At 37.5% G+C, this 26485-nt stretch overlaps 1 protein-coding gene across 1 annotated transcript in view; it reads right to left on the reverse strand.

Annotated features, from left to right (window-relative positions):
• Nucleotides 1-26485, reverse strand: part of LOC110839745 (uncharacterized) — a 276902-nt gene that overhangs the window by 104791 nt on the left and 145626 nt on the right. Inside the window, exon 3 of the mRNA XM_087353670.1 lies at nucleotides 6393-6469. Within this exon, the coding sequence (XP_087209796.1) occupies nucleotides 6393-6469 (77 nt within the window). The remainder of the gene's footprint in view (nucleotides 1-6392; nucleotides 6470-26485) is intronic.

Below are 26485 nucleotides of genomic sequence, written 5' to 3' on the forward strand. Positions count from 1 at the left end.
ACAATAAGACTCATCATCCTGTTATCGGTACACGACCCCTGAGGACGAAGCACTCTTTTCGTATGCAACAGTTGAAAGACTGACGCCATGACAGCGTCACATACTTCATATGCGCAGACAACTTGATTACCCGGTAATGCATCACTGAACAATCTGTGCAGACGAGGAAGTGTGCCAAAGCAAGACTTGTCGTTTTTGTTGCCTGGAGCAAATGGACCATTCGAGATTCCGCCCACTACAGCCACTCCAGCTTCCAGAACCGTGTGGCTAGATGTCACCACTTACAAGGATATTTAATATTTCAGAGAAGTACAGAAGTTCTGTATGATATTCCGACAGCGCATCATTAAGATTTGTAAAATAAATAAGCAGTTTAAATATTTCTGAGCAGAGTTTATTTTAGGAAAAAGAAAGGCGAAGAATGGAACGCTGTCCTTAGTTTTGTCACATCGTACGTAAAGTTGGGAGAGGCACAAAACTTCCCTCGGACAATTCAGACCGATCCGCTCTGGTGTTCAGATATTATTAATGATATGACTTTATTAATATGTCTTGAACTGTAATCGCAAGAGGGAAAACGGGCGATTTAGATAAAAACTCGGGCATTTGCTGTTCTCAGTTATTATACTTTCAACTGGGTAAGACAGAGACAAAGTCCAAAATCTGTTCAATGATTCTCTCAACCCCTTGAGAATATCTATCAAGGTTTGAGACATCCCGTACAAATTAAATAATAATAAATACAATTCTTTTATAGGTCTTTATTAGCAAATGCACATATAAAGTACGTTCAGTCAGTGTAATTCATTTTAGTTAATCAACAGCTTTTTAACTTAGAATTATTTTCGCAGTCTCGGGCCACAGAAACTTTTACACGGAACTATCTGGACCCGAATTAAACCGTAGGGCAACCATTACGCGATGTATTCACTTCACGCGTTAATACACAAACTGTAGACAAATGAACAGATGGCAAAATACATTGAAGAGCACAGCCAGATTTGGTTTGGAAATCTCTTGCGAAATGTAACTGGAAGACCGAGAAACGGATGGAACAATGAGATTAAGACGGATCTCAGCAGGATAGGTTGCGTGGATGCGAGATGCAAGAACTGGCTCAGTATCGTGCTTTGGTGTTGGTGGTGTTAAAACCTTCGGGCTCTACTGACATAGTGTCAGTTTAAATGTTTTGACAGATACAAATCATTACAGGAGTCTGCTGAGAGATTGCTATGTCACGACCAGCGTTCCAGTAGCCCTGTGTTACAGATGACAAATCGAATAAGTAGCTCATGGCCGGACGGGTAGGGCCAATACTTGAACTTTTTCCAGAACACGATTCCTCAGAGGGTCAACCGGGTGAACATGTCACATTCCCTGAATCGAAACCACACCGACGTTTCCAACTGGTTTATTGATGAAGACCTCGATAGCTATTTACGAGCCGGGACACACAACAACCATAATCAAGTAGTTTGCCTTTTAAAAACAGCCGTGTGATCGAAATGTGTGAGGTCCACGTAGATGGTCATTTACGCGATACAGCTATTGCCTCTTAAGGATGGTCCGGGAAGAAGGAAGTGCTTTGACTGCTAACAGTTTGCTGAGGAGAAAAGTCTACTTCAGCTAAACAAAGAAGAAATGAACCAATACACAAGGGACTTCTTAACTCTAAACTTCACCAATTATTATTATTAGGGTAAATAAATCACTGGTAATGAGATGGGCAGGCTTTGTAGCTCGTATTGAAGAAATGCTTGTACATTTTTAATAGAAGAATCTGAAGGGATGAACGAGCATAATTAAGTCGCGACGGTACAATAAGATAAGATGCGTGAGGTTTTGCCTGCGTTATACCATGCTTCTTTTTTGGAGTGGTGCTTAAGAACAGGTGCAGTTTATCTTTTAAAGTACTCGTACATCTAAAGGGTCAGATAACAAGTATTGATAGCAACGCTAGACGTGCGAACGTTTTTTGTGGGTGGTATTTAAGGGATATTTACGGCAAAGCTTTGCATTGTAGTATAATGCGACAACTAATCGTTGCAGTGACTTACGTACTTCATATGAAGTATACTAACAAGGATTAATAAAAGTAGTACCATCCGAAACCAGGGTCATTTTTCATAGTTACATTCACTTTCAGATGCCTGCATTCCGCGTCTTACATGTTGCAAGAAAACTTTGTATTCTGGCAGAATCTGTATACTTCATCCGCAAGGCCGCAGGCTTAGAAAGGAAAAACAATAGACTGACAATTATGGGCGTCATTATGTTGGGTATATTGTAGGCCGACACTAAACGTAACTTCTTTTCGTTTTAATTTAATTAAGTCTGGGACAATTTCTCAAAAGAATGAATACTTTACAAGTAAGCAGGGTTCTGCGAACGTCATATTTTCTTTAAATTCTGATGTCTGTCTTCTTCTTTATCACTTATTCCCACATCACGTACGTTTGTGTAAATTTGTGACAAATAGGGACTGTTGAACTAATGAGGAAAGACTTAGGTAGACAAAAGAACACACAGACGCAAATGAAGTCAATTAGAGACAATAAAATTTATAAAATGTTACATAAAGCGCTGTTATTCTGACTGGAGGTGTAATGTACAATTAGTAACATGTCCGGTCTGCCTGAGATGATCTAATGGAGGGAACACCTGGTCTGGTTGATCGCCTAAGGGCATCCGCGGTGCCTCAAGGTATTTCATGAAAGCGTAACCATGGATAAAATTGGACGCCACGGGTACCGGTGTGAAGGGCGGAGGTTGTGAAAGTAAGTACAATAACTTTGGTCTCCGGGGGAGGAGCTATATCTGTCAACGAGAACCGTACTGAGGTAAGCGTAGCAAAATGGTTGAGGGAAGGTGCAAAGTTTAGATTCATAAAAACGTGACGTCATGGGGAACCTCCCGCAGGGTACAACCACACCGAATCAGGCGAAACGTCACCTCCTGGTGTTGAACGCAAGCAGTCGTTCGTTGCATTTCGTAAGTTAATTTACTGAATAGTCGCTGCCACGAAAACTGGAGCCCCACATTATTTTTATCGCTAAGTCAGAAACCATTTTCTTAAGTCAATGTTCATCTGTGGCTATTGTTTTGTACAGTATTTTTATCCAGATTTCTCGAGATAGCTCAATTTCAGAATTACTAAAACTTTTAATCTCTCTAAAATTTTGGTTTTTATGTTTCCATAACAATAAATTTTCATACTTTTAAGGGATGGTCAAGACATATTACCTTTGTTATTGCATAACACCACAAAGAAAACTAAATTCTCAAACACAGCGCTACGTCCTACGCTATGTGAGACAAAAATGACAGCCATCAAGTGACACCACAAAGAAATGTTTCGACCACAAAACAATGCAATGAAGCATCTCTTGGGTTAAGGCCGTTCAATAGCTCAGGTGATTAGTCACCGGCTTCTGTCTGCCGAGGTCCAGATCAATGCCCAGTTTAGCCCATTTTGCATTTGTAGTGAATAAAATGGCACTGGGACAAGTTTTTCTCCGAGACTTTCGGTTTTCCCTTGTCAATACCATTCCACAAGTGCTCGATAACTATTACTATATCGCATGAGGAATAGACAAACGGCCTTTTAGAAACCTAATTCCACATAAACACGGCTACATCCCACACTAGCAGATAGACAGGACAAAATAAGACAAGACAGGATAAAATTCTGTTTGCAATAATCTGCTACTACAAGATATCCGCACGCCAATTATAATCATCGCAAGCGATGACGAGACAATTTGAGAATCAGTATTCATAACACTGGAAGGGTTTTATTTCCACTTGGGAGGCCTAAGTTCTGAAGATTTAAATGTAAGACCCAGCAACAAATTCATATGATGACAGTTAAGATCCACTGGATACCAATACGACCTATATCAGCTGTGTGAATATCGATTCAAGAAAATACTACATACCACGAAGTTAAATTATAGATGCAAAAGAAATATTTTAATGAATACGAGATGTGAAATCTGTAGTGGTCAAAGGGTGTAATGTGGTCTGCCAAAGAAATGATTCTGACCGGAATATGGATAATAAGAAAATTACTTAAAAGAGCTATGATAGTGGTAGCGCAGATATCGGCAGGGTCTCGCCTGCAATGGAAAATAAGTTCACGCTTCTTCTTGGCTGATCGATGACCCAACATCAATCTTTGGCAAAACAAAATGGCGCCCATGTTTCTTCAAATGTTTCAATCTAAGTTACACGCGGAACTAAAAGGAAATGCAGATTAATAAATTTAAAAATTTACCGATGTATTTCTATGAATAATTTCCGTTATTACACATTGAAACTTCGTTAAATTTGCCAGATATAACCTTAAAGATTCGCATCATCGCAGTGTTCGAGTTTTTTTAACAAATAATGTTCATAAATATTTCACGAACAATTCATATGTATCTGCATAAAATATTTGCACAGAGTAATACCATGAAGACAAACGTAATAGAAGGCACCTGGCGGCCATAAATTTAATTTATATAATATAGAAAAGGTACACCTCAAGAAATGTACATGTTTTTCGAAGATCTATTGCCACATAAAATTGTATGACCATATGCCGATAATTTTAATAGTCAAGCTACATGCGCTCCTAAGGGACAATAACATACAGTCGCTGTGCTCTTACTGCTGAAGCTAGTAAATTAAGAATGGTCTCTATTGACATGATATTCATAACGAGTTTAATAAAAATCAGACGATTACTTCAAAACGTATCAGATGAGAGTGACACACTTTTTACCGAACCTGTTTGTACGCACAATGATGCAATCTTTTGTAGGCGAGGGTGGCAACGAAGCGAAATGTTAAAATTACATATTTCAAAACAGCTCTGCAATTTGTTACGTGTTGAGAGAAACTGAGTTTCCTTCATCCCGTTGTCCACTTTTACTTAAGGCGCAGAACACAAGAAGTGTTCTGCCAGTCACATCTTGATGATGATGATGATGATGATGATAACAGTAATAATAATAATAATCTAACATGTTCGAAATCCACAATCAAAGATCACGCAATACAAAATGTGTACGATATATATCTATGTTTATCTTCGGTGTTCTGGAGAGTACAGAGTACTATAAATATCATATCAGAACATTGCCTAACTATCTATCACAATAACCTTTGTGAATTTACTAAAGATTTTGTTACAAAAATATTAACAAAGATGTCGCTTAGGTCAATACCTTTGCTGGCCTGTAAATACATTTCGGCGGTAATAGTCATTGTATTTTTGTGCGCACTATACAACCTACTCATGCAACAAATAAACGTAATCGGATTTATAAGCTTCTAGCGTGGTCCGTAGTCCAAATATATCTACCGACCTTTCATCAGCCCCTTAAAATACCAAAAGATAGCATATTTTACTGTAAAAGCATCCCCATATTTCAACACGAAACTGTAATTGTGTTAAATAAGTGTTTACGTACACAAATTGTAATGTACATTTCTTGCACACCCTTTTAACAATGCTATTCCTTCATAAAACTATGATAGCTGATACTTTTTTACTTCAGAAACACATCGAGTGTAAAATAACTGGTCAATGGCTGGGCGATTACGATGCAATGTACATCGATAACTAGCACTAATTTCATTCCTGAATGTTGTGAAACATACCAGAAAAAGGAAGACAAAAATTGGATACCACTAAAATTATTTGCCAGACTTATTTCTGTTTGAGACTTGGATTTTCAAGGTGGTGAAGATGTCCATATAGGCCTTCAAGGTGGTAACACAATGTGGACCTGTAAGTGGTTGATATCAATGTTTCGTAGAAACATTATGTTTCCATTTTAAAAGTTGAAAAGTGAGACACTATGTCTCTCGAAAACGCTGGTATCTAACTATAAGTCCCCAAGGCGTTATTTCTCATTTCATAAAGAACAATAATATAAAACGTCCAATGAAGTAATGTATTTGCATGATAATATTAAAACCTAGTATATTTTAGAAATGTATAGCTCGATACGAAATGTTCTAACCTGCCTTACGATTCGATTCAATGTAAACAGGGTGATAAATATTCTCGACCTCCAGAAGTCTGTAATTTACTCCTCATACGTTTGAGGTCGAAAGGTTCAGCTGGACAATAGGCGATTAATCCCTGGCAGAGGCACGGGTACATCTGTTTGCCAAAACGTCCAGATCGGCTCTGTGACTCGACCAATTTCCTATTCAATAGGTACAGGGGTCCCTTTACCTGGGCCTAATTGACCATCACCTAGTGCCGAGGTTAAGAACGTGCGGAGTATACCTCAGCTTCCCTAGACGTCTTTACTGATTGGAGAAGGGAAAAATTTGCATTTTCCAATATATTATCAAGTGAATAAAACTGAGAATAAAAATAAAATATTTGTTACCTGATGGAAATGGAGACTGCCCGGAAGAAGGTACGAAAATAGAACTTGGAAGTGAAGTGTGGTCTGCGGAACAGGACCTGAAATAGAGACCAATAAAACAATAATCAGAACTGTCAACAAACTTCACCAATCAACACAATAATACAAAATGTTAATGTCGTAATGTGCGTGACATTAACTGCGAAACAGTCTATAATCGGAATGCAGCATTGTGAGTTGAACAATCAGAAAATATTATGGCATACCTTCTCTGAAGTCTTATTCTTCTCACACTTTCAACTCTTTTTTTTCGTTGCTTTCCACAGCCTTTCTACATAGGGGCGGATAATTGAGAACCGTATTCTTACAAGTATCTGGACAGCCTCTAGCAATACGACGGGTATTGTTAAACCTGCAGAGCGCAGACATTTCTGGATCGTGTACGAATAAAATACACTACAAGGTTTGTTTCGTTAACTCTTCGTAGCAAAGATATGTTCTCCTTTTGAAACCATTGTAGCAGACAGCTACCTCCATAGACCACAGGGCTTTTAGAGAATCTGACAGCCGCTCAGCAGGTCAAGAACATTTCCGCATTTGTGGCATTCTAAAGTTCAATATTGTGGCCCATTACTCGACCGTAAGTTGAGCCATCTGAATCCAGTATCATAAACTGAAGCTTGATTTTAGTATTACGTTTGAATATATATCTAAGTTTTCCAAGTGTATTATTGTTTTAACGTTCTCCGACTAAAATGTTGAATTCATTTCTTATCCCCATCGTTTTTACAACGTACGCCTGGGTAATATTTAAGAATTCAGTCCGTTCCGCAAAGAAAACAACACGCCACCACTACACAGATCAACAGTTAGTTTACACTGAGAATTACGAAAAATACATAAATGTAAAATGCAGTATTTATTGATTGTTTAAGTAGGTGGGACACATGGGGTTTGAGGTGTTCATTCTTACGGTAAGAAAAGTGTCTGCATATCATCGCTAAAGGGGGACGCTTGTGCAGAAGATGGCGACGGACTCCACAGCTGTTGTGGGAACTCGGACAGAACCCGAGGTCAGTGCTGTCACGGGACTTTCGCTCCCGAGTTCTGGTCTAGGGGCGGGACCCTACACGTTGCTGCATCTAATATAAACATCACCCGAGTCTTTGTTTTGTGTAAATAAACAAATCCATACTTATTCTTTATTCTTTTACCGTTCACTGGCATGAAACCTTGACTCAAATATGTTGAGTAAACTCAAATTAACGCTTCATCAGTGTTGTCGCGTGTTGTAAAAGCCGTTATATCAGATAACAGAGTTTGATCCGTACCACGTGCTGTGTGCGCCCTTCTCCTCACAGAGGTCACCTCCATCATCATGAAGGCCAGCCGTAATGAAACACCTTCCTCGTAATCACAAGCGAAAGAAAAACAGACTTAAGAATACGTACATCACGCTTACTGCTTTTTCAAATTTATGACTGTATTTCAAAAATTTTACATTGGTTTCTCAACACGAAAATTGAAATGCATTCCGTTGCTGAAATTAATAACAATGTATTTCAGATCTTTTAGACTCATCCCCCAAGGACAAAATAAGTTTAACAGGATAACAAATTTGTTCTTGGGTTGTAATGTCATGTAGACACGGAGATAGATACATATGCTTCAAGAAACATGTCTCCAAATTCCAAGCTGAAAGGCATGGAAATTGTCTTTAATTGAATGATAAAAATAATTACACCGTATTCTGGATAACGTACTTTAGTCTGGCTTCCCAAGAGACACAACAAATACCATAAGCAATTTTCGAGAGCCTTATATATAAATTTGTGATAAAAATTATGAAAGAATAATGTATTAGCGAAATAATATAGCAAGAAATTGTAACAAAGATGATACGTCATTCGACAAAATTTAAATTATAAATTACCTCATTCAAATCACATTTAAAAATTCAACCCCCCCCCCCCCCCCCCAGAAAAGAAAGTAACGCTTCCCCGTTACTTGGTTAATGTTGTTTAAGAAAATAATTGCTGTTTATTCTGGGGATGATACAAAAAAAGCACCGTGGAAAACTGGAGAGGTAGTGAATATTGCAGCATGTGGTACATGCAAGCCTTTGTACCGCTGTGCCATGTCACTGGCTTCCTAAGTGAACGCATTCCAAAAGGTTTTCCTTAATAAAATTCTTGCTACGGCCAGTGTAGTCACACCAGCGACCCATAGCAGCCTCCTCGATATGGTCATCCCAAAAATACTACGTTACCTCTGTAGATCACAAAATACACTACAAATTGGTCACTTCAGCTTTCTCAGATCCAACTATTTTCCTGGAAGTTTCAATTTGAAACATTTGTAATTTATATTGTCACTCACCATGATATATAACCATACAGAACTGGCAAATATATTCTAATTACAACATAAAAATGTAAAATAAAATGGGTTTAGTGAGATTTTAGGCTCTCACGAAGACGAAAATGAACATGGATGTCCTGTAAATTGTTGCGCCGTGTTGTCACGGAAACAGCAAGCATCTCCGAAACGTCAATAATCTTCTACCAGAATACACAGCTCAACAACCCATCTTCAAAACAGATCTAAGATTTAGGTTACTGAATGTAATCCATTTGGGTTTATGTTGTGGAGAAGATAAACATTCCAATTTTATACCAACATTGGTTTAATTAGATGTTACAAAATCTTTTATTTTTGAAATTCAAGCAATTTTTTAAATTCGATTTGACAGACGCTAGGAGGAGGATACTTTCAATTAAATTTCTATTGCAGGAAATAAGTTTTGTTTACACTCTTTTTAGTTTTATTAAACATACTTCTACAAAAAGCTTTCATATGTCCAATTCAAATTTAAGTGGTTTATCATGTTAGACAATATGCGTTGTATTCCTGCCTTAGACCGACCATTTACATTCACTGTAACTCGTGGAAACTACGCAACTCTTGATTACCACGCCTAATTAAGCCTGTATTTGCGCAACGGAGTTCACTCTTTGTATTAAACCACAAATCAAAGGAACCAGTAGCATAACAATGAGATATAATGGTAATTACCATATTGGGTTATTACTGAATACTTTTTTGTTGTTGTTGCTTCCTTTCACCATACATGACGTCACGCTTTCGCTATCCTGTAATTCATCTTAAATTATGAGCATATGTCATAGTAATTACACGGCGGAAGCCATATTGAATCTTCAGTAACTATTAATACAAGAAGCCTAGAACATCTTTGGAGTCGTGTGGTTCAACATTTCATCATATCCGGGTGTAGCCGGGTTTGATTCTCGGACTGGTGATTTATATCCTGACTCAAACAACATTCCATTTGTTCACTTTAGTGTCCTGAAATAAATCCTGGGATAGCAGCCGTATTTCAAAGTGAAGTATAATTTCTTTATTTCTTTCATTTATCTGACTGATGTTCATTTTTATTTCCTTTGTTATGTTTATTAAACTATTTAATTCATCTCTTTTTTTCATATGAAAATCCCTCCTTCCAATTTTGTGAGACTGATTATTGTGTCACTTAATTGTGGTTTCTCTCATTAAATCTTACTCATAATATTTCTTAGGTTCTTGCATGTTTATTAAATTTTAATACTTTCTCTAAATACAATATTAACATGCAAAGCAATGGACGAATACATCTCCGCGTGACTTTCAAAAACACAAATCTTAGTTTATAAAAAAAGAGACGAGTCACTGAAGATATCTTAAAAGCAGATTAAACACGTACAGTGACGGGAACAGGGGCGGAGGCAGTGATAGCTGTATCACGCCAAACGGCAATCACGTAAAAAATTAAAGGGTAAAGGCGAAGCTCCCCTCGTACGTAATCACTACGCTATGAAATAGTGTAAGGGAAGACGAGATAAAGCTCTGGTCAGTATCGGATTCTGATCGCATCATTTCCGAGGAAGTATCCTTCTAGGGACGAGTCCAGACGCGGCGTGGATATGGCGTTTTGTACTGAAGTATGATTTACAAGTTCTTCTGAGAAATTACTGACACCATTAACTAAACTCTATGGTGCAGGGAGAAGGTAACAGTGGCTGAGCTGTCAAAATTGTTTTGCCTTTTACGCGACACCTCAATCATTAACGTGTTCACAATACATTACCATTAGCCGCATCACACGCTATCTGTCGAATATTAATTCCTCACCTACGCTTACGTCAACAGAGCGGTCTCATCTCTTCAGATTTTCAGACTTAAATTTTGTATATAATTTTCATCTCTTCTGCGGTCTTCTGGGTTATGACGCTGTGTAGCCCTGTAGGTATAGGTCGCGCGAGTAGTGGTGGCACCTAAATACGCGATGTTTAAGCCGAGAGAGGGGAGTTCAGTAGTAGTGGGGGTCGCACAGCCTCAGCTGCGGTGACGCACCGATCTAAGCACAACTAGAGCTACAAGCCAACCGAAGCCGACACCCCTCTAGCTCGTGCTTCGGACTGGTCCATCTCATACGTCCAAAATAAGTCCTTTGCGCAAGTGTCAGCACTTCTCGCTCGGCCTATAGTCATCACATCGCCCCCATCTTCAGCATAGAAAAGAATCTTGCTTTCGTGTGATAGTCCACGTTTTACATCCATATAAACCAACAGATAAAATTATAGTTTTATATTCCGAATCAGGTTTCAATTTTGCCATCAGACTATCAAGTAAAGACAGGACGTTTCATTATGTCTTAATTGCTCGCCATTCTCTGACTTCAGAGACTAGTGTTAGGTTAAATAAACCTGATGTCCGCAGCTAGTCCTCGGTGAGCGGGTGGTCTCGCATCGTTAAGACTTATCGACCCGGTAACAAGGAAAACAACTGGCAAGGAACATCTGACCACAGAAGCGAGTAACTGATTAAATAACAAGCCAAATAATGACATTACCAAAGTATGGAAGGAAGAAATATGCAGAGGAAGACAGAAGAAAATAAATGAAGAAATGAATACAGAAAGATGAAAGAAGGAAAGTACGAGCATAGGAAAACAGAGAATCGAAGTAGGGAGAAAAGGAATGGACAATAAAAGAGATAGAAGTATATAAATAAACTGATTCGGAGAGGGGAGAGAGAACAAGAGAGAATAGAAGAAATACAAATACAAATACAAGAAAGAAAGAAAGATAGAACTAAAGAAGAAAAAAACATAAAAGTAATGATGAGGAGAGAAAAATAAGTGAAAAACAGAAGGATTAAAGAGGAAAAGAACTGCAGAAAAAAACCAATTATACCCATTAAGGGAACTGAGAAAAAAGAAACAGGAGAATTTAAAATGACCAAGGCATTTTATCCCCAAAGTCAGTTTCTCTTGACATTTGCAGCTCAATCTAAACATCCGCTTATTATTAGTATTCTGTTTGATTTGTTGTAATAACTCACGGACAACCGTCAAGTTTAACGGACAGTTAAGATAAAAGCTGCATGTGGTCTTTAGGAGGCGATTGTTAACAGACAGATAAGCATCTGTGCTGTCAGGTTTATCCATTGCACACGATGAAATCAAAAATACATCCCGCCGGCCTGACCCGACCTCTAGGGATAAGGGAATAACACGCAGTGTTGCCACATAAATAGCCTGATTTCCCAAGCGAGCTGTATTGGACGTGGTCTCATGCCCCGTTACTTTATTTCACTAGACAAGGAAGCGTAATAAAAATTACGGAAGTGCAACCAGTAAAACTTTCGCGATTATCCTCAGTATCTCCAGAGTATTGTTGTACTAATTTATTAGGTACGACAGTCCCCTCCCCCTAATTCCGTTGAAATTCACATCTTAATATTATGTTCAGATCTTGTTCCGCGTCTTCTAGGTGTACGTCGTCCATGAGTTAAAGAAATAGGGTAAGTGCGGACTGAATTCGTCTGGATCAAAATAAGATCCAACAGCGGGCTCTTGTGAAGGCGATAATCTTCTCTTGACAACATAAAAAGGTGGGGAGTAGACCGACTGTTAAGTTTTTCGGCAAGTCTCCTCCATGTTGTTTTCCTGTTATATATAGCATACATTGCGATGCATTTATGTCAGCTTAAATCTGAGTGCTGTCTAAAATTATTTTTCGTGCCTCAGGGTGCGTGCCCTTGGTCTAGAACAGCGTAGTTCAACTGGCAGCGGTGTCACATCCGGCTAGAGACCAGAGGCCAGTAACCAGGCCCGTGAAATTTTTTCCCAGTTTCTTACAGGTTATTACAAGTTCATTTATTTTCTTTGCTCCGAAGGATTTGAAAAATAAAAAAGTGTTTATCTTGTCTTCTGATTTACGTACAAGTGCCATACATGTTATTGACTTTAATATCCTGCAATTAAAATGTAAGTTTTACAAGCTTTTGCGAGAGTAAATTTGAAATAATATGTGACTATAGTAATTTATATAGCAATGCATATTTCAATAAAATGCAGTCTCTATTTGAACATGATGTAATTTCTTAATTATCACTGTTGAAAAAAACGAAAACTGGCTATTACTTTCAAAAAATTGTGCTAGAAGGTATTTCTTGTCCTTTGCGTAAAGTACCATCGACCAAGGTAATAGAAACGTTTTACCACCTTGGTCTAGAGAATCATTAATATAAATCATCACCAAGTTCGGCGGTGAATTTATAAAAGCTGAGGCAACAATGTATGATCAAAATAAACACAAATCCCTTCACTATTTTAAACATCGCCTGACCTCTAATCTTACTAAAACAAACTAAGACGGTTAAACAAAATAATAACTGGCTTACAGTTCTGCCAATCATACCCGTTGCTTAATAAGGCAGGTTTCGTGCATGTCGGGCAGTCTGTATTCAGTTTGCACACGAGTTATTGTTGCGAAACGTCCGAACAAAATGCCAGAATGTTTACTCATCACTACTTTATGCGATCGAAATTAATTTCGTAACGTTCATAAGAAAAATGAGGGGCAACACTACATTAAAACCTTGTTATGTCCAAATGACGTAGCATTATCTTTTATCCAAATTAATCTTTACAAGAATCTCTGACGTCATAAGCATGCCATTCTCAAGAGAATTCGCGGACCTCAAACAAGGCAATACAACTCTCCCTGTGCATAAGCATCAAGAAATACAGACGTGTTAATAATTTAATTCAATTCATTTATTAGAGTGCTTGGCAACAGCAAATATGATAATAATTAAATTCAATTCTTTATTATTTGTGTGCTGTATCAACAGCCAGAAGGCCAATTACAGATACAGCACAGAGATGAGCACACGAACACAATAAAACACAAAAGGTAAAACAAGCAGAATATAAAATACATTAGTACGGAGGACGTTAATACACAAGAAAATTGCAACTAAATATATTAGCTTATTTGTAAAAATAATTTAAATCAATTAAGTAAATTATACTATTATAGAATGTGAAGAAGTGTGACAATTTTCGTCTCGAATATGTCCGAGTCCCTGCAGATGACATTAGCAGCTGATGCGCATCTAGCAGAAGGACTGTTTTTGATCAAAAGGCTAAAACTGAACATAGAAAAATCTCTCAGATTCCGAGAGCTTCCAGAGGGAAGGACAGTGTTTAAAATCGCGGTGAACCTGCGCAAGGAACAGTGAATCACTACAATGCCTTCTCTTACGCAGGGTCTGGAGTTTTAAATACTCTAAAGCATCAGCGTAGCTGTAATGCACTTGGGGAAGGAGACGATAGTTGCAAAGGGCTGCAAACTTCTGCTGGATACGTTCCAGTTTGTTGGCATCAGTAGTCGTAATAGAATTCCAAACGACCGAGGCGTACTCGAGCTTGGATCTAACTAAGGTTACATATAACATATACAGGCAATCGAGAGAAGAGAACGAAAAGGTTAATGTGCCAACAAGACCCAGCAACTTAATACAATGTGAAAATATGTGGTCAACATGGTTGTGAAATCGAAGCTTAGAGTCGATAAATATTCCCAGGTCTTTAATAGTAGTAATAATAATAATGTCTGCTGACGACATTATGTAGAACTGAGAGAACGGAAGATTCTTGAGGACGTAGAACACTGAATAATGAGAAGCTTTACTAAGGCAACCAAATCTAGGAGCGTGTTATGGGTGGACATGGGAGGGGTGAGAAATAAATGCATACTTTCAGTAGGAAAACCAAAAGGGATGGGACCACTTGGGAGACATCGGGGTAGATGGAATAATGTTAAAATTACTCTTGAACAATCAGAATCTGAGAGTCTGCAATTGATTCAACTGGCTCAGGACAGGGGACTGGCATAAGTATGACACCAAACTTTCGGATTTCATATTAAGTTACGAATTAGTTGATCAGCCATGTGACTATCATTTTCTCAAGGATGGTTCGTCTCCATGGAGAGAATAGGTGTCTTCTTTTCTTAACTAAGTTACCTGCCTTATTACTGTTTCGATTTCCAGCAAGCGCCCACACTGAATCTGGTGTAAATTTAAGGACTTACAAATGTAAAGTACTTTGTCTCCACGATGTATCATACACCGGCTTAGCTCTGATTTTCATCTAAACATTATTACCAAGACCAGTACGGCAGGCTACGGAAAATTGTAAAGAGCGTATCGCACTTAAGATTCAGTACACATTAACACCATAACTGATAAATCCCTTGAGCGAACCATTGGTGAGAAGCTGGTACTAGCTCAATTGGTAAATACATTCTCTGTCTGTACAATAACCTTGATGCTCATTATCTTGTTCACAAAAGCCCGTAACTGGAACTTGTCCTGAGCAAGTATAATCCAGACTACAACCTCACACCATAGGGTATTACAAAAATTTGATGAATGGAACACATTATAAAGCTCCTCATTTGTAATTTTTTCCTCCTGTTACTCCTTCGACTCTGTTGTTTCTGAATACCCTCCTCAGAACTTTGTACTAAGACATCCTATATACGTCATTCCCATGGAAAAGAAAAGAAAATTAAGGTCCATACAAAACAGAAAACAAAATTACAGTTTTTCACGAACTTATCATCTCCGTTACATGCATTACACATCATGTGGATTTAATTCTTCTTGAGTTAATCACACTTCAGGTCCAGATACTTTCATCAGCACGTTATTTTGAAACACGTGCATTAAACCAAGATATAACCGAATGTGGATGCCCACAATAAAGGAATCAAATATTGCTGGAGGAATACATATATGTTTCAGCACGCGTAAAGTAGCTAGACACCCGACAACTCCGCCCATTTATCCATTATCGGCGCGTCTCAGTAATTCCAGGCCGTAAATAACTACAAAGTGGGCGACCTAATGCTCATGGAGATGAAGAAAACATTCGACTAGTGGAGTCGGGGCAATCGCCTCAACTGAGCCTGAAGTGTCAACAATTAGATTCTTGTTAAAAACAACTGCTGGAAACTTTGCATGCCGTGTAGTGTATTAGAAAACAAAATATTAACACTACAAATTAATTAATTCCCTTTTGCCATTGATGATGACCTCTTGAGGTCGAAACGCGTTTGGCACTAGTGTCATTTATAGTGTTAATAGTTTGTTTGCTTATTTTATATTTTAAAAACAACTGCGTTTGAGAATAAAGATATGCAATGATTACAGGTTGTAATTAGTACTGAGAAGTACCAGGATCAAATCAGACGGAGAGAGATTCTGAATCTGTGAACCTCCTTTTGCGCCTTTTTTATTAATTAATTGTTACTTTATTTAACGATATTATATCAACGGACAGCTCGTGTAACGGTGAATGATGCATGTCGAAGTTTCGATCGTTATTTTTTTAACTGCATTATCTTTGACAAAATGAGAAAACCTCTAAAACTTTGAAGTCTGATAAAAATAACCGATTCATAAAACCTCATATGGATTTCAAGCTACTGACAGACACACTGGCAAATTACTGTGCTATTCTGCTCATGACAGACCTTCGCTGGAAGTAGACTACTGTCTTGAACAAACTACAATTCGCAGTATGACTAAGAATGAACGTGGTATAATTAAATGCTACTTCTATTATGTGACTTCTATGTAGTTATTTAAACACAATGAAAATAACCCCTTGAAGCCGAAGCTCATCTAAATGATATTTAAAACCTCAGTTCCTATTTTAAAAAACACAGTTTTTTCGTCGATAAATTAATGTATAATGTTTTGGAAAATAATCGCTGCTTATTTTGAGAATAATACGAGACTCACAAGTACACCTTGTGGAAGAAATTCAAAGTAAGTAGGTTTTGAGGTTTTCACAGCGGTGAGTCTGAAGACAGCCATCTTCAAATTCAAAGTAATAAACTCGCTGAAGATCGTGCCCAATGGCAGGCTTCGCAATTAGCTGTGCTGATACTTTGGCTTCTATTACCATTAAGAATGAGAATAAAGACTTCGCCCTAGAATACACTGCAGTCACGACTTTGAATCTCGCCCAGAGTATGGATGTCCATCCCATCTATTACCATACTCATCACCATAATACCATCCACCCTCTAAAACTGAATCTCATGCAACAGGATAACTCCCCAGTATTAACGACTTCAGGATTTTGCAAGGAAATGCAAAAGTGGAAGAGATTCCTTCCCCAAATGATATGGACGAAATAATTTTGATTGTATCAAGCAAAGACAACGGATAAATTTGCTTGTGATTGCACCACGCCACGAGAACGTATAGTGGAATGGTGGAATGCTCTATACATTCATAATTTTTCTCTAGATGGCCGCGTTATCCCTGACATCTGTCAGACAAAAGGATGGGTTAACATGATCACTGACCTGCACGGGCCAACGAAGACAAATTTTTTCCGTGCCCGGAATCGAACCCCGGTTCTCCTGCTCTCAATTCCACTGACTGGAGGTTTATTTTAATTGCTGATGTCATATATTGTGGTATAAAATGAGAAGATATTCATGAATGATGGAATTATAAGAATTTAGAAGTAGTCAAACGTATTTACTTCAGAGTTACTGGAAAAGCTGAGTAAAATAAACTATAAATAAAAATATTCAAGATGTTAAGAATGAGTTAAAATACACTATATATGCCTACACTATCGCTAAGCTTCTCTCTTCAGGTCTTATTGTAAAATAACACCGATCCTGATATTTCATTTTGCTGTACTCAAGAGCAAACCGAGGGAAACCCTGAGAAATCCTAAGCTTAAGAACAAAATAAAGTCAAATTTGCCTAGGGTCATCTTCTTGTTACATAATACTGTCAACGTATATTTCTTAATCGAATATCCTTTATCGTTCAAGCAGGTTAATCAATTTAACATCACACGTGATATTAAAACATATCCTCAAGAGATCAGACTGATCAACAACATTACCTTTGTAAGTTTATTATTGTAATTTTTTTCTTAACTTGTAATGGATAAAGAGAATTTATATTGTCTACTGTAATAAAATTCATTTAGATAAACAAAGGATATAGTGATACAGAGTCGAGACAAGATACAAATAAAGAGAAATACAAAAGACGGTAAAAAATTAAAATAAGATAATTAAAGAATAAACGGATACAACTTTCGAAATGCCTTGAGAAACAATCTGTTCATCTGGGCTTGCATGTTCAGGACTCTGTGCGTTACGCAATTGATTGCCTTTGTTTGGTACTGTCTAAATATTACCAGGGGAGTTCTGACTTCGTAGAGAAACACGGAAAATGAAACGCGAAACTGCACTTCTCCAAACGACGATTCAAGCCTCTTCGCATTTCAGTTAATCTACCTCAATATCTGCGACTATTATGTGAGGGGTACCTTGTTCGAATCTTGAGGGTGGACACCAAATGTCCCGTTCTTTCCTTGCGCTGATACCGAATCTTGCCAGTATCCACTTCAGCGGAAAGTGTCATCCAGACATGTTACAGGATTTTAAATAGCCCGATCAGCTGAAGCAGGGTTGCTGAAGCTGCTCCATTGCCCAACACTTTTTGAAAATGGAGCAGTCGTATTCGGTAGCTGCTTCACTTAATGAGAGGTGCTGGCAGACCCTTTCACTCCACGCGACAGAAACGTGGCGATTCGCCCCAATGACGCTACTAATTTAAACAAGGGGTCACCGTTTCCTTTTACCTATTGGTCTATCTATCTCTCCGTCAAATTTCTTTCTCTCGCTTGATTACCTTTCTCCTTATAGTCCCTTCTTCTTTCATTCGTCCTCTTTCTGTTTTCATTTATCTCCTCTTTCTGTCTTCATTTAATATTGTTTTATGTCCACATTCTTTGTATCTCTCAATATTTATTTCCATGTTTCCTTTCCTTGTTACTTTCTTCGTATTTATGTCTTTCCCTTACATTTAATTCACTATTGTTCTCCCTCTCTTCTTCTTTTTCTACTAGTTTTTCTTCATTGTCTCTTTTTTTCCTCTTTCTAGCTATCGTTTACTTTCTCTATTTCTTTTCTGTCTCTTTCCCATTTCACTGTTTCCTCTTCCTCTGGTTCTTTCCTTATTCTTCTCTTCCTCCTCTTCGTTTTCCTACGTCTCTTTCAGTCTGTTTGTTTCATCCAACGCAAGCTTTAGTCGTTCTTGGGTAGTAGATCGATTTGTAAGCTGTCACTGCACAATTTGAATGCGCTTAGAGACGATACAGCCTCATGCAACAGCTCTCAGAGGAAGTTACAAAACATGAGTTAAGAGATGGTATTAACAGACTGCACTGTGTGATGTGGTACCCAGGAGGCCAGCTTGGTCGTGTCAGTGACAGGATTTTAACCCCACAGCAGGAAACGAAGGCTAGGTCTCTCGGTTTCCAAATGAGAAATAGTTGTTACTGTGTCACAAGCAAACAAGACAGGCTACAGCCGCAGAAAACACACTAAAAATAAACCCTATATTAATCATTATAACATCAACGTAATATATTTCTTTGTGCTGATTAATAGTTTCTTTCTAGGCAGATAATTTTTCCTTTAACGTGTAGTTATTATTTTGTTATGTATCTCGTATTTTTATGTATTCCTTCGTTAAACGATTATTTAGGAGAATAAAGAAAAATCTAAATAAAAATATAATAAATTCTTCGAAAATATAACGAGGCTCAAATAATTGAGAGTTATAGTCACAAATCAAAATTACATTAATTAAGACAGAACTAAATTCAAGAAAATTCTTGCTACCATTCTTTCCGGAATCTTTATCTTCTCGTTTCCAACCTAATAATGCAAAGACTCAGACACACAAAACTACAATATTTTACCTATTGTTTATGTGGGTGTGAATTCTGGTCTCTCGCTCTAGGGAAGAACACACGAAATTTAGCTTGTATCAGAAGAGATTCCAAAGGGGTATATTTTATCAAACGGAAGAACACGAAAGTTAACTTCTTCCAGAAGAAATTCTGAGAGGTATATTTTATCTTAGACACACGACGTACCAGAAAGATGTAGAAACTTACATAATGACGATCTTCATAACGTGCACTCTGGATATGTAATACCAAATTTAGTCATGATTTTATAATTCATGGAGTGGATTAATCTGATTCACAATATCATTCAGTTCCGGGCTCTTGTAAACACGGCAATGAATCTTATGGTTTCGTTTAACCCCCCCACCAAGAATTTCAGGAGGTAGGAGATATAATGCGGTGAGGCCTTAACCCATATTTCAGTCCGGTTCCACGTTATAACCGATAAATTCTTTTGGAGTTAACGCGGACCAGCTGACGCCTCAATTGAAACTGAACTACAGCATATTCTGTTCCTCTTCCTTTGCACTTGCTGATGGCAAAGAGGAGACCGCGTTGAAACGGTGATACCATAGTTCTGGCTTTACTGCGTCACCAATTTTTATCTCCTAAACCACTCAATATACTTCGGTGACATTCTCGACTGGTTTACTACATGTAGACAGGCCTGTATCATGACTTTCGTGCATATTTTGATTTGTTATTTAACATATAAGCTAGGTACACGATAAAATATAGATCTCGTTAATATATATGAAATACGAAACATTTTTCTATAACGTGAATTTTTAACAAAATGCGAAGAATAATTCTTGCTATTATTTAGTTGATTTTGTAACAGGTAGTGTCATTAACTTCTGAACAGTACACGTTTATCTGAGATAAGAGTTATGCATACACATATTAAACAAATAAACATCAAGAACAATATCGTACATAAAATCAGAAATAACACGTTTGTTGAATACGTGTATACCAAACTTGATCACAATTTTCCACTCTTTTAGTATCAGCACATTATGCATGAAGCAGAACACGTGATGTGTTCAACGTCTGTGTCCATCCTGTGATAAATCCCTGTTTGTTTTCCATGATACTCATCAGCATGTTAAACTCATTGCTGTACACATATTTTATCGTGATTACAAGACAGATAGCGGAATATCACAAGTTTTCCCTCAGTCTGCTTACGTATTCTAGCGCTCATACATAATTTATCCAATTACTTCATTTGTTATCCATGTAGTATGGGAATAATAAAAATAAATAAATTAAAACCTGATAAGAATATGTCATAAATAAAACATATGGCAGGTTAGGTTAAATATATCAGCCACTTGCATCAATGAGGAATCATTAAAATGGGTAGGCAGTTGTAAAGTTACAGTAGACAGAGAAAGTTAAAAATACATTTTTGGCACCGATCATGTGCTGTCGTTTTCATAAATAATAAAACAGCTCAGACTATAAATTTTAATTTTTATGCTACTTAACGATACTCTTTTAACTTTGGAGCATATACGATAACATGACTAAAATGGAAAAATATCACGTCTAGTAAACATTTAATATTTTAGAAAATTATCACTCTTACTTTAAGTTACAGAAGCTGAATTAGCGTGAATACCGTGGGAAAGCAAGAAAATCTCAGTAAGACAGTCAATAACCCAGCAGAAATTAGAACCAGGTACCACAGGATACAAAGGTCTATCGCTACACTAGTGCCATTAACAAGTAATAGCATTCTTTTCCATAGGTTATCGCGACTGGAGTTCAATGTGGAACTTCGGCTCTTTGGAATGAACCGTGGATGGCAGATTGAAAAGCAGAGAAAGGAGAATACAAAGACATGGAACAAAACTGAAGGGAATTTACGCATATCGTTACAATTCTGGCATTCTCGTTTTCTTATCGCAACTACATTTTTGTGAATGCTAACCATCATTAGCCACCATAAATGCATGTAAGGTCACATGTAAATTTCCCGCAGATGTCTGTTTTCAATCAAAACTAAAACTTCATAACAAATTTTGAAGCAATTCTGTACCGTATTCAAAATAATTTCAGCGATTCTCCAGTCAGGTCACATGGACAGATAAACAGATACAATCACGGATCTATGGTCATCCCGAAGCTAAAACGCGCATAAAATGAAGGGAAGGATATTTATTAAGAGATGGAGGAAAAGATCTGCCTAACAAATAAATATTAGCCCATTAAAGCCTAAAGGTAATTAAATATACCATCATCTTCAACAATCAGTAACATTACATTTCATTTCCTTCCTTTCCAATTTATAACTTTAAACAGCACTAACAGATTGATCTTCGTAAAGGTGAAGTGGTTTTCTTCGCGGTACGACTGATTTCTGAAATACTATTTGTTGTTGTCATTGTTTGTCATCAGTCATAATCTCTACGTACTGTGATACACTGTACAGAATACATTTACTGGATAATGCGGAAAGACACTATAAACAACCCCCCTCCCCCATAGAAATAAGCGACATGTATCGCTCGGCGATAAAGCAGGAAGCTGAATTCAACAGTATCGCCTGTCACTGAGCAAGAATTTTATAAACGACGACACCAGTATCGTTCCGGTGTGAACACTTTACATTGTAATACATATTATTTCTATAGGCAAGCAGCATCACGTTCCGCCTGTTGCATGTTGTTTATTGCTTTGTAGTGAATCCGGCACAAGCTTTCTTCGAATAACCTAGATCAGGGAGTGAACATATTTAATATGCATCGCAAGGTTGCATACATAATCACGGAAAGTATCGTTATAAATTATACTATACAATCAGGAAATTATGTGAGGTAATAATGTCACAGGCTCTATGTAAAATCATGCATTTTTAAATTTATAATAGATTTGTTACTTTTACATATCCCACAAAACAATATAACTTTAATCACATAAATATAAAATTGTTATTCATAATTTTCAACTACTATTTTCTTGCAACAGACCTCATACTTTTGAAGTATAAACAGACGGCGGAACTAAAAGTTTGCCAACTTTATGTACAACCTGTAGTGGCCGGTCTGGAGGTAAGCTGTTTTTCTACTTTAGCGGTCAAGCGCGACACAAGTAGTTACGAGGCGGCGACCCGTTTAATTGTGGCTCTGACGTCCCATTACCGCGCAATACTATCTGTAATCTTCGATATGCAAGGTCGCAGGGCAATCAGATCTTAAACACTGACCAAAAGAGTTATTTATTTGGGATTTTAATATCTATTTATGTCCACTCAAGGTGTTCCTGGCGTCGGAATGCTACCATAAGACTGCTATTTCATTGACAATGCTGCTGTTAGTTCTACGAGGATCATTTGCTGTATGTCATCACGTCTCTCGTTTACAGTTTTGATTACTTTGCAAATTTTATTCAGAACTGGTTTTGATTGAAAGATCGATTGCAGACTATTTGTTTCCAGATGTATTCATGTTTCTGTGAGAAATTTTCATAAAATCTGATAACAGAAGATTGTGAATATAAGCAAGAAGTTTCAGGCAAAACTTACAAAGCCTAGTTCATTATTGTACAGATTTTAAGTCGTACAAACCACGTACTGTTTATGACACAAGCTAATTTATGTAATATAAATGTATAATCAAACAATACAATTCTGTTTAGCTGATGGGTTAATGTACTGAACTTGTGGGCAAATAGTCATCAGATCGAATCGTACTCGAGTAAATATTCCGTTATCTTGTTGCTTGCTTAAAGACAGTCAGTTGACTTGAAAGCTCAGTTTCTTGTATAATTCTTAGGAACGTCTACAACACATGTTTGTAACAAATGTCATACATATGGTTCCAGTGGTTTATAAATTACCGCTGCCAGAGTAAAATCTAATAACATTTTTCGATTCTTTACAACTTTGTATTCAGTGACTTACTTTAATTTTTTAAAAAAACGATTACTTTCAAGATTTTCCGTTCGTCAACAGTGATTCATTCCAGCTAGGTTGTTTGATAAATTCGAAACAACAATGCCGAAATAAAGCATTTTCCCCATGTGGTATAATTACTGTGCCTTCGCCAAAATATGGATAAACACACGGAATGACAAACTGCATAAAATGAAGCAGGAACTATCACCACTTCGAACGCAACAGCAGTTTTTGGCCAACAGTAACAAAGTAGGCTACAGCAGAAAGAACATAGCTAACCTGCTTAAAATAACAGCAACTCATTGCGTGATGAGCACTTTTTATACTCAGAAAGCAGTGGTATATAGTTTATTCAATTTAACATTAAAATGCGGTAGTTTTGCCCACTGTGGATGTGTGTAAACCTAATCAGCTTACTCCATGAGGCAATTCTTCTTAAATGGCCAATAAATTCTCAGTCTTTTATAAAACCCGAAGGCTTATTACCATCTTCATCAGGGCCCGATCATTAACCAGGTTAATCTAGCCTGCATCATCAAAAACATTTGTTTCAGATATATTTTAATATTATCCCTACATCTTCCAGCTGGTCACTTTGCTTAAGCCTTCTCTTTTAAAAAAAAAATATTTGCATTACTCTGACGGTAGGAGACCGCTGGGGAGACCTAGACGTAGATGGAAGGATAATGTTAGGCGGGATCAATGGGAGATAGGAGTTGAAGGCGATTGGATTTTTCTGGCCCAGGTCAGGGAACGGTGGAGGGCTTTGGTTAATTCGGTGATGAACCTTCTGATTCCCTAAGCCATCGTATTAGTTATTTCTCTGAATTTGTGTGAGTACCCGTGCAGGTGAAATGATTTTGTCTTATTCTTAGAACAAGTAGACATTTTCTTCTTAAAAAGAATCTTCGTACCACAGATGCGGAATATTTTCTTGCAGGTTAAAATAAAATATTTAAATATTATTTACATGTCTTCCGTTGTTCCAAGCTATGGGTCCCATTATATTTAACTCACTGCACGATAAAATATGTCTTACTGCGTCACAGAAACGTGAGACAATCTGATGGCATCACTACTACAGTAACAAAATCTATTAATATATATAACAGATAAACTGCCTCTTGCTTTTCATGAAAATGGACATATCAGAGTCTTTGAAATGTCGGTAAACCAGCCCTGTTCAAAAGCATCTTCTCCAAAAATATAGACAAACACAAATCGCAAGAAACTAAAGTTAAAATGTTTACACTGTGGCAAAAATATGTTCATGTTTCGCTTCCTAAATTAATATTTTTTCAGCAAGAAGACATAAGGCCAGTGATAATTTACACACCTATGCCGCATGTCTATACTGTAACGGACCTGTTACATGTTTCTGAATTCACACAACGTTCGGGTCTGATCGTGTGAACATGAGGTTGCCGCAGACGATGATAAAATGATATCGCAGTATCGTCGGTGATCAGAGTTCCCACGTCATCCGGTGAACTCCAGGTCAGGCCTCAGGTCATCATGTGGTTATAGCCGCATTGTTTGTTCGCTTTCATTTATCCCACGAACAAGCGTATTCTAAAATGGTTTACATCTGGTTTATGTTCACAACAGAATGTTTAAAAGACATACGTTTTGTCAACAGGCCCGACTACTCTGGGTCTATATATAATATTCGACATGTCACAAACCATATATAAAAGGGGTTTAAAAAAAATTAAGTTATGGCGCCATTTTCCTTTCACTACTTCCAGTTAGGGCCCTTTATCATTAGCGTTTGAAGTTAGCATCCTCTCAACCAGATTCTTTCAGATCCATTTTAATAGTATCCTCCTGTTTAGTCCACGTTTTCCAAATGGTTATCATCCCGCAATTTTCCGATTTTTCCTTTTACTTTGCCAACGCGTACTACATGTCGGTGTCTTCTATTTTCCGGACTAACACATGTGACGTTATTGCATTGCATAAGTTGTAAACCTCATTAACAATGATATAAAAAATTATTCAAAATAAATGACAGGTAGGAAATAAACAAGAATGAATGCAAGAGAGAACGTAAGTACAAAATAACAGTAATAATTCAAGTTAGTAACATAGACTGCAAAACGAAAATTAGTAAGAAAGAGAAAGGAAAAAAGGAATTCAACGAAAATAAAAATGACCACAGCCATAGAGCACCCTCGCTGTGTTGTCTCTATTCCATTCTTCCATCCTTCTGTTCCTTCATTTCTTCTTTCACACCTTCATATTTGAACCTGGTAGTGCACTGAGAGACTGAGAGACGCAAAACCGCCCTCAAAATTATATCATGGGGGCTATTCTAATGCAGACATCTGGCATCTGGATCATAAGACAGTCAAATGCTTGAAATCTTCCGGTTTGTTCTTTCGGTCGGACAGGCTTTAAGATGTTCAACTAAGGCACACTGCAGATACCCCCCTGCGGTGGGAGGTTGACTTGCCTCATACGAGAAGGGTCGGAGGTTAAAGAACCGGTTGTTCACGATCGACTTTACATTGTGGGAGAAAGACTAGGAAATCGTTGCAAATTTTTTGTATCATAAATCGAATACAGTGGACCTCCGAATAACGCCATGCACACTGTAGCAAATGAAATGTAGTAGGAGTCCTAAAGTCTTCCCAGAAATTCTTGATCCTTTCTTCTTAAGTTAGTCTTTACATAATTACACACATGTTTGCTAGTCATCTAATGATCGTGTGTCACACCTACTGAATAACGCCTCGTACGTGAACTTATGAGGATTACAGACAAGTCAATGCTAATTAGCTCATTTAACTCGATGATATACTGGTAAGCAGATGGCACGAACGTCTTTACTACGTCACCTCTCAGCTGTGACACCCTAGCTATCAGATCTCCCACAACTGTCTGATCAGCAACAGGGCAAGAGAGTAATTAAAAGACTCGGTGCAAGAAGGGCATTGTACCATTTTCAGGAAGTGTGTCATATAAATTAGATAATATTTTTAGACAGCTGTATTAAACTGCACTTAAAAACGTCATGCACACGAATTTCTAAATTCAATTTATATTTTCTGAAACGTT

This window comes from Zootermopsis nevadensis, unplaced genomic scaffold (assembly GCF_977971745.1).
Source record: "Zootermopsis nevadensis isolate Lab colony 2312 unplaced genomic scaffold, Znev_1.0 Znev_ptg000022l, whole genome shotgun sequence".
Lineage (NCBI taxonomy): Eukaryota > Metazoa > Arthropoda > Insecta > Blattodea > Termopsidae > Zootermopsis > Zootermopsis nevadensis.